The sequence below is a fragment of the Mustelus asterias genome, chromosome 8, assembly GCF_964213995.1.
Source record: "Mustelus asterias chromosome 8, sMusAst1.hap1.1, whole genome shotgun sequence".
Classification (NCBI taxonomy): domain Eukaryota; kingdom Metazoa; phylum Chordata; class Chondrichthyes; order Carcharhiniformes; family Triakidae; genus Mustelus; species Mustelus asterias.
Window position 1 is genome coordinate 12,580,939 of NC_135808.1, and position 10,324 is coordinate 12,591,262.

The following is a 10,324-nucleotide window of genomic DNA, read 5'->3' on the forward strand; positions in this document are numbered from 1 at the left end:
TAAAGCAATTGACTCCCCTGGCTTGACTCACTGTAAAATGCGAGAATATGTGAACTGCTGCCCGTGCTAACACGATTTTCCATTGTACAAACGTAGATGTCACAGTTGGCTTCAGAGATAATCAGTGTGCTGTTGCTTTGCACTAATCGATAATGTTGACCATTTGTTATCACTTTGTCATCTTTCCTCCACAGAATAGAACTCGCTTCCCCAACAGACACCAGGCAGGTTAACTTGGTTGTGCCGTTCACGTTAGTTTCATTGATGAAAGGTTCCGACAGTGGTTCTGTGGGAGGGAGTTAGATAAACAGATTGGAGCATGAGACTTTATCTCAAAAGTGGTTAACCAATAACAGCTCGCTCATTCACTGCTACATAACTGTTCAGAATAGAACAAAGTACAATACACCACAGGAACAAGCTCTTCGGCCCACCAAGCCTGCGCCGATATGCAGTTTCTATCTCTCTAATCGCCTCCCGTTCTATCAGGGTCTATCAGGACCTTGAACATTGCTAATGTGGCTGCTTACACCACCTCCACTGGCAATGCGTTCCAGGCACCCACCACCCTCTGTGTGAAAAATTTTCCCCACTCGTCTCCCCTAAACTTACCACCTCTCACCTTAAACCTGTACCCTCTTGTAGTCAACCCTTCCACCCTGGGAAAAAGCCTCTGACTAGCCCCACTATCTACGAGTCTCATAATTTTGTAGACCTCTATTAGTTTGCCCCTCAGCCTCTGTCTTTCCAGTGAAAACAATCTGACTTTATCCAACCTCTCCTCATACCTAAAACTGTCCCGACCAGGCAACATCCTGGTGAACCTTCATTGCACCCTCCCAAAGCATCCACGTCCTTCTGGTAGTGTGGTGACCAGAACTGTACGCAATACTCCAATAACTTAAAGCCAAGTTTTCTGATGCCATAATCCTATTGGAAAGATGGTCAACCTCCAATATCACCCAACTCAGGAACCGCTTTAGCCCAGCTGATGTTGAAGTCCTCACCCCTAAACTCCACTATTCCAATGCTGTATAGGCAACCTCCATCCACCAGTTCTTTTAACCTCTGCTGTTGCTCTCCTATCCGATATCACGTTCCACTCACCCGTCACTCCAACCCTTACTGACTTGCATCGGGTCCTGTCCCTCAATGTCTTAAATTTAAAATTCTCATTAAATCCCACCACATCCTAACTCTCTCTAATCCCCTCTAATGCGTCAAAGGCACCCCCCAAACCCCCACCCACCAAAATCTCCTGTCTACCCAATCTGGTCTTTTACACATTCCAGCACTTTCAGCTTCCTTTGCAAATTTCCCCTCCCCCTGCTGCTCCTTCCTCCCATTGAAAAATAAATACATATTCACGTGTCCACACAGCCAGGAAGGAAACTGTTCACTCTTGGCTGGCTAGAAAAGAGCTGGAGGAGGCCACAGCCTAGTGGTATTATCGCTGGACTATTAATCCAGAAACTCAGCTAACGTTTTGAGGACCCGGGTTCAAATCCTGCCACGGCAGATGGTGAATTCAATAAAAAAGCATATCTGGAATTAAGAATCTACTGATGACCATGAAACCATTGTCGATTGTCGGAAAAAGCCATCTGGAACGCTAATGTCCTTCAGGGAAGGAAATCTGCCGTCCTTACCCGGTCTGGCCTACATGTGACTCCAGAGACAAAGCAATGTGGTTGACTCTCAATTGTCCTCTGAACAAGGGCAACGAGAGATGGGCAATAAATGCTGCGACGCCTAGTCCCACAAGGGTGGCACAGTGGCTAGCACTGGTTGGCACAGTGGCACAGTGGTTAGCACTGCTGCCTCACAGAGCCAGGGACCCGGTTCAATTCCGGCCTTGGGTCACTGTATGCGTGGAGTTTGCACGTTCTCCCCGTGTCTAGGTGGGTTTCTCCTGTGTGCTCCGGTTTCCTCCCACACTCCAAAGATATGCGGGTTAGCTTGATCAGCCATGCTAAATAGGATGTGTAAGTTAGAGGGATTAGTGGGGTAAATGTGTGGGGTTGTGGGAATAGGGCCTGGGGTGGGGTTGTTGTCAGTGTAGACTCGATGGGCTGAAGGGCCTCCTTCTGCACTGTTGGGTTTCTATGATTTCTCCGAATAAAAAAAAAGTCTAATCTCACAATTCAAGATTGTGGTATGTAAGCATGGTTAAACAACCACAACATAAAAAGGAGGGATAGGCCACTCAGTTCCTTGAGCCTTCTCCACCTTTAGGTGGTTGATCAGATCACAATCTTAACTCTATATTCCTACCCCACCATTGTCGTTCAAAAATCTGTCCTCAATCATCCAGCTTCCACTGCTCTCTGGCTAGAATCAAGATCCAATTATTCCACAGAGCAATGTTTCTCTTTATAATAAATTCACCAACCATTTACTAGTGTTTTCAGAATGACCTGGTTTGGTATACAACCCCTGGATGGGGAGCAGCTGTTCCCCTTTAGTTGAAGGGTCAGTCATGAGGGGACATAGGATCAAGATGAGGGGCAGGAGGTTTAAGGGGGATGTGATGAAAAATATTTTTAATCCCAAGGGTGGTGAGGGTCTGGAATGCGCTGCCTGGGAGGGTGATAGAGGCGGGTTACCTCACATCCTTTAAAGAGTACCTGGATCAGCACTTGGCACATCGTAACATTCAAGGCGATGGGCCAAGTGCTGGCAGATGGGATTAGGTGGAAGTTCAGGTGTTTCTTGTGTGTCGGAGCAGACTCGATGGGCCGAAGGGGCGCTTCTGCCCTGTATGATTCTGTTCCTGGTTATGTGTAAGAAACAGAATCCCTGCACAGCACAGTTTCATCTTTTCCTCAGTTAGCCTGATGCCAGTGACATGTTACTAAACCCCGCATCCCACCGCACCTCCTCATTCTGGGCAGAATTAAACAGCCTCAGTTGACTTTAAAGTTTATTTATTAGTGTCACAAGTAGGCTTACATTAACAGTGCATCGAAGTTACTGTGAAAATCCCCTAGTTGCCACACTCTGGCGCCTGTTCGGGTACACTGTGGGAGAATTTAGCATGGCCAATGCACCTAACCAGCACATCTTTCGGACCATGAGAGGAAACCGGAGCACCCGGAGACCCACGCAGACACGGGGAGAATGTGTGCAAACTCCGCACAGACAGTGACTCAAGGCAGGCATCAAACCGGGGTCCCTGGCGCTGCGTGGCAGCAGTGTTAACCACTGTACCCTGACAACCCTACTGCATTCTAATGAAATCTCTTGCCACAGCATAACTTTACTTGAATCTTTCACTTCTGCAGTATACCCCCCATTCTCCACTGTAGTTAGTTCATTAGTAACATTTTTAAGATTTATTAAATCGAAGTCATACACTGGCAATGAGACATAAAACATTCATAATCTCAATCCTGATAGTGTTCACCTCTCCCTTTCACAGACTTTCCCCCATCAAAAACTTCCAATAGACTGAAACTGAGGAACAGTAGCACCATTAAATCGATGGATAATGGATCACATTTCCTGAGGGATTCCAGCCAGGATGACAGATAGGGCAACAACAATGGGAAGTGAATGAACTCAAAACTTTAAGGTTTCAATTATTTTCTGAGCGGATCAATGATTCAGTTTAATCTGGGATGAAGTGAGCAATCAACCATCAATTCATCCAGAACATTGTCTTAAAATCAGAGCCTGTGAAACACACAGCTAACTGAAATCAGTGTTTTAGCCCCACACACAAGACAACTGAATTAAAACGTGTAAGACTCAGATCACAGACGTTTCTGTTCGGTAAATGGATGTGGGGGGTAATGGATGTGAGAGATAAGTTTTTTTAAGTTTAGTTATTAGTGCCACAAGTAGACCTACACTAACACTGCAATGGGGTTACTGTGAAAATTCCCTAGTCGCCACACTCCATCGCCTGTTCGGGTACATTGAGGGAGAATTTATTTATTTATTCATTCATTCATGGGACGTGGGCGTCGCTGGCTGGTCAGTATTTACTGCCCATCCCTAGTTGCCCAAGCGCAGTTGAGAGTCAACCACATTGCTTGGTCTCTGGAGTCACATGTAGGCCAGACCAGGCAAGGACAGAAGATTTCCTTCCCTAAAGGACATTAGTGAACCAGATGGCTTTTCCCCGACAATCGACAATGGTTTCATGGTCATCATTAGATTAATTCCAGATTTTTTTTTTATTGAATTCAAATTTCATCAACTGCCGTGGCGGGATTCGAACCCAGGTCCCCAGAACATTAACTGAGTTTCAGGATTAATAATCTAGCGATAATACCACTCGCCATCGCCTCCTCTAAGGCATGGCATATTCATGTTCCTATTCTGAGCTGGTTCTTAAGCAGTGAATAGTAAATGCGCTGAAATGTGCATCACTTTCAAGGTGAACTGTTGAAAACACTTACGAACAGGTTTCAAATCAGTACTCCATTTCCAGACTCCACCTACAATGATGGTATAAACCCCTTGGTCACTGGCTTTTAAATTGTTCAACATCAGGGACCCATTGGAGGTATTAAAAAATAGACAAGATCTGAAGTGTTCATTTGGTTCCTCTCTCGGATAATTTGGCAGATAATCCAGAATAATTACAGGATTTCCATTGCTGCCGTTGAACATCCATATAACATCATTGATGCCAAGGTCAACTCCATACCCAGGATCCAGTAAAACTGAAGAACCAACGACTCCAATTGCTTCCTTCCTTCCAACTGATTAAAACAAAAATAAAACAGCAAATATAATCTTTAAACTGCTGCAGTAAAACACTAACATTGGCACTAGAGGCAGCTCAGACGTGACAGGACAAATGGCCTCCTTCTGTGCTGTAACCGTTCTGCGATTGTGTGGGTTATATAAATTAGTTTTTTGTGTTCAGGAAAGTAAGTGCAGGCCAAAGGGGTGATCTAATGGACGTCTTTACAATTAACGGAATTGTTTAAAGTGTAGGTTTAAGGTGCGCGGGGCAGGGTTTAAAGTCGATGTACGAGGCAAGTTTTTTTTTTACAGAGGGTGGTGGGTGCCTGGAACTCACTGCCGGAGGAGGTAGTGGAAGCAGATACGATAGTGACTTTTAAGGGGCGCCTTGACAAATACATGAATAGGATGTGAATAGATGGATATGGTCCCCGGAAGGGTAGGGGGTTTTAGTTAAGTCGGGCAGCATGGTCGGTGCAGGCTTGGAGGGCCGAAGGGCCTGTTCCTGTGCTGCAATTTTCTTTGCTCTTTGTATCTATGAGTGTCATAAGTTGGCTTGCATTAACACTGCAATGAAGTTACTGTGAAAATCCCCCAGTCGCCACACATCTAACACCTGTTCGGGTACACTGAGGGAGAATTTAGCATGGCCAATACAACTAACCAGCATGTCTTTCGGACTGTGGGAGGAATCTGGGGCACCCGGAGGAAACCCACGCAGACACTGGGAGAACGTGCAGACTCTGCTCAGACAGTGACCCAAGCTGCGAATTAAACCTGGGTCTCTGGCACTGTGAGGCAGCAGTGCTAACCACTGTGCTACCCAATTGATAGCATAGACTGAGGGAAGCCATTTCCCCCTGGCAGTAGATTCCACAACAAAGAGGTAATCATTTAAATTGGAACTCAGTCGCTCGGGGGAGATTGGAGAAAACATTTCCTCAACAAAGCTTTGCCTAAATCTGGAACAGTCTAATCCTAAAATAATCTATTAAAGCTCCAGGGTCAATTGAAATTGATTTTTTTTACGTTAGAAAAGATATAGATCGATCATAATCTAACTGAATAGTGGATGCACATTCATGGGAGTGGCCTACTTTTTTATCTAGAATTCCTACAGTGCAGAAAGAGGCCATTCAACCCATCAAATCTGCAGCGCCACTCCCAAGGAGCATCTTACTCAAACCCTCCCCACCACCTACCATGTACATGGCCAATCCACCTAACCTACACAGCTTTGGACACTGAGGGGAAATTTAGCAAATTATCAAATTGAGGTATACAAGATGATAGAAGGTATGGATAAAGTAGACGTGGAGCAAATGCTTCCTCTTGTGGGGCATTCTAGGACGAGAGGTCTTAGTCTTAGGATAAGGGGTAGCAATTTTAAAACAGTTGAGAAACGACTTCTCCCAAAGGGTTGCGAATCTATGGAATTCGCTACCCTAAAGTGCGCTGGATGCTGGGACAGTGAGGAGGAGTTAGACAGATTTTTAATTGGTAATGGGTTGAAGGGTTATGGGGAAAAGGCAGGAAAGTGGAGATGAGGAGCATATCAGCAATGAACGAATGGCAAAGCGGACTTGATGGGCCAGATTTTACTATTGCGTTGTGCCCGTTTTCCGGCATGAAAACGTGGTAAAGTCAGGCATGAGGCCATTAACGCTGAATTAATGAACTGCCTGCCCAACTTTATCAGCATTTCCCCCTTTACCATCGCGTTTGCGCGTCCAGATTCGGCGTGAAACAGACCTGCTCGGCAAAGGTCTGTTTCAGGCGCTCCAGCTTCTGAAGAAGTAAGTTCAGAGCTTCCAACGGCTTTCTAACTTAGATCGGTGGTGGTGGAGGGGGGAGGGAGGCGGGCCAGATCATTCTCTGACAAGGGGAGGTAGGGTAGGGAGGCGGGTCAGATGTATCTCTGGTGAAGGGAGGGAGGCCCGATCATTCTTGGGGGGGGGGGGGTGGCCAGATGGATCTCTGGGGGTGGGGGGGGCTTAGGGGGACCACTGCCACTCTGCGGGCAATTGGTGGGGGGGGAAGGGGGCAGGGGGTCCTGATCAGTCTGGGTAGCGGGGGAGGGGGGTGGATAAGGGGGACAGTTATGTTGTGGGGGTGGGGCGATGTCTGTGGGGGCCATCGCTCCCGGGCCGCTTTATCCGCTTTTTATGGCCCGGGAGTGATGTGACAATGTTTTTCAATTTATTTTCACTGTGCATGCGCTAAGCCCCGCCCACAATGCGATTCAGACTCACAATTTATTTCTCAGGCTGAGTGCGTATGGGGGGGGCGCCTGAAAGCAGATTCCCAAGTCAGACCTGAATTGCACCCAGATTCAGCACTTCGAATGAAAATGGTAAAATCAGGCCCAATGGGTCAAATTCTGCTCCCATATCTTATGAACTTATTATGAATTCATCTCTGGAGTGTGGGAGACAACTGGAGCACCCGGAGGAAACCCGCGCAGACACGGGGGGAAATGAGCAAATGCCACACTGACAGTCACCGAAGGCTGGAATTGAACCCTTGTCCCTGGCGCTGTGAGGCAGCAGTGCTAACCACTGTGCCACGTGTCTCAACAAATTTCCTGTCTTCAAACTCTTCCCATCTCTTACCTCCTCCAACCCCTTAACTTTGAAAGCACTGCCTTCCTCCAATTCTGCCTCTGGCACATCCCCAGTGGACCGCCACGCACGCACTAAATATTCTTCTCCACCCCTTCCCCCCACACCTCCACCCAACCTCCCTGCCTCACCTCTCCCTACACTCCAGTCAAACTCACCCCCACAGAATTTAGCATGGCCAACGCACCTAACCAGCACGTCTTTCGGACTGTGGGAGGAAACCCACGCAGACACGGGGAGAACGTGCAGACTCCACACGGACAATCACCCGAGGCCGGAATCGAACCTGGGTCCCTGGCGCCGTGAGGCAGCAGTGCTAACCACTGTGCCACCGTGTCACCCTCCTCATCTGCTCAGTGATGGTCCACCTGGTTTTGGATGATTGACAACAACAACTTGCATGGATGGAATCCCTTAAATTCATTGTATATCCCAAGGTACTTGTCAGCGGAGTTATGAAGTAAAAAGCTCGCGCTGGAACAGGAAAGAGCAATACATAGGCCAAAACCTTGGGTCGTTGAATCACAGAATGGTTACAGTACAAAGGGAGGCCATTCCTCCATCGCATCGGTGCTGGCTGTCCGAGAGAGCAAGTCGCCTAATGCCATCCTCTCTCATTGGCCCCACACATTCTTCCTTTTCAGAAAGCAGAGAGGTGTATTTTAAAGCAATGGAGGAATGTGAATTTTTGGGGTAGAGGTATGTCGTGAGAGTATGTCCAGAGTTCAGGATCAATGCAATTGCCCAGAGCTGAATGCATGGCCACCAATGGTGCAGTAATTAGGGGATATACAAGATACATATCATCTCCAACTGGGAAAGACACTAACAGTGTAAAATGTTGCATCATCTGCCATTTATTTTATTTTTAGAAATTTCTTTAATTTTTTAAATTTTAAATGTTATTATTGATCAGTGATGGTGACTTACAGTTCCTGGTGTTAAAGGCGCTGTTCCGAGACTTAAATAACAAAGCAGAAATTCCTCTACTCTAACAGGGCGTTATTGAAAGAATGGGAATAAAAGCAAAATACTGCAGATGCTGGAATCTGAAACAAAAGCCGAAAATGCTGGAAAATCTCACAGTCCTGACAGCACCTGCTCTGACGACGGTTCACCCTGACTCGAAACGTTGGCTGTCCTCTTTCCTCAGATGCTGTCAGACCTGCTGAGATTTTCCAGCATTTTCATACAGGCATAGCATTCCTACTGTGCAGAAAGAGGCCAGACGGCCCATCGAGCCTGCACCGACAACAATCCCACCCAGGCCCTATCCCCATAACCACACGCATTTACCCTGTTAATCTCCCTGATACTAAGGGGCTGTTTAGCAACCTTACCTGCACATTTTTGGAGTGTGGGAGGAAAGTGGGGTACCCAGAGGAAACTCACACAGACACGGGGAGAACGTGCAAACTCCACAGTTAGTTACCTGAAGCCAGGATTGAACCCCAATCCCTGGCGCTCTGAGGCAGCAGTGCTAACCACTGTGCCATCCAATTTCTGTGTGAATGAAACAGGGATTTCAGCCAAGAAAAATGGCAACACTGTAAAAGCTGCATCACCTGTTATTTTTAATTTTTATATAAATGTTTCACATATTTATTTTTTAATATATTTTATTTTTAAACATTTTTGATTTAAAAATATATTTTGTTCACATTTAAATGTCTTTCTGTACTGTAGGGATTCTATGGTCATGTGAATGTCAGGTGATTTTAAGTCTGGGTGTTACAGCCGCTGTTTCAAAACTGAAATAATAAAGAAATTCGCTGCTCTGATATCTCCCTGCAGTGTTAGTGGGGGAGGATGTGATCAACTCCCGGGACTCTCTCCCCTTCCCCTATAGAGGAATTCCTCTATCGACTGCCCCAATTTTAACCCCCCTTTGCGAACCCCAAGCAGTCAGTTCCTCACCTGCTTCACCGGGCAGCCAGAGACAGAGGGCAGAGAGGTGCAAAAGGAGAGAGGAGATGGAGGGCAGATCCCAAAGGGTGAACCGATGCTCCATCCAGATCAACTTTTCCGCTGAAGTCAAAAACAAAGCTCCCCGGACCACGGCGACATCTTCAGCAGAACACTTCTACAACCCTGTTCGAAATACCCTGCCCCCTTCGCTAAAGCCCGCCCTAACATCGAACCATACGGAAATGGAAAGGTTCTCGGAATTGGAAGCCACTGATATCACAAGCCTTGACTCGTGACTTGTTACGCAGATGATTATTTACAGCACTGTCTGCTACGCGTCTCTGAATAATCCAGCAATGTACCTTCACCACTCTCCAACCCTGTACATTCTTTTTAAGATAAGATTCGATTGAATCTGCCTCCACCACATTGTCAGGTGGGGCAATCCCACATTTTAACCCAGTCGTTGCCTGAGAAAATTTCTCCTCCTATCTCTCATTTTGTCAATTTCCTTCAATCTGGGTCCTTCCAACAATGAAAACAGTTTTTTAATTCATTTTTTTGGGGAGGAAGTGGGTGCCACTGCCTAAAGCCAGCACTTATTTCCCACCCCGAATCACCCTTGAGAAGGTGGTGGTGAGCTGCCTCCCTGAACCACCTCAGTCCCTGAGGTGTGGGTACACCCACAGTGCTGTTAGGAAGGGAATTGGAGGAATTTGGCCCAGGGACTGTGAAGGAATGACCATATATTTCCAAGTTAGGATGGGAGTGACTTGGAAGGGAACTTTCAGGTGATAGAAACCAGAGGCAGGAGTAGGCCATTCGACCCTTCGAGCCTGCTCCACCATTCATTTTGATCATGGTCGATCATTGAATTCAATGTCCTGATTCCCCCATTCCCTCAGTTCTAAAAGGTTTACCCCTTATCCTCAAACTATGACCCCTAGATCTGGATTCCCCCCTATAGGGAACATTCTGACCTACCTAGTCTAAGCCTGTTAGAATTTTGTAAGTTTCTATGAGATCCCCTCTCACTCTTCTACACTCCAATGAATATAATCCTAAGTGACTTAGTGTCTCCTCATATGACAGACCTG

General features: G+C 46.6%; 1 protein-coding gene across 3 annotated transcripts in view; it reads right to left on the minus strand.

The window, feature by feature from the left end:
* The window catches only part of LOC144497831 (uncharacterized), a 34,396-nt gene extending 24,942 nt beyond the window's left edge, over window positions 1–9,454 (minus strand). For all 3 annotated transcript variants that reach the window (XM_078219273.1, XM_078219272.1, XM_078219271.1), the window contains exons 1-3: window positions 9,237–9,454; window positions 4,407–4,712; window positions 32–286 (exon numbers count right to left, since the gene is read on the minus strand). In XM_078219273.1, the coding sequence (XP_078075399.1) occupies window positions 32–286; window positions 4,407–4,712; window positions 9,237–9,330 (655 nt within the window). In that variant the 5' untranslated portion in view covers window positions 9,331–9,454. The remainder of the gene's footprint in view (window positions 1–31; window positions 287–4,406; window positions 4,713–9,236) is intronic.
* Between the last annotated feature and the right edge of the window lie 870 nt (window positions 9,455–10,324).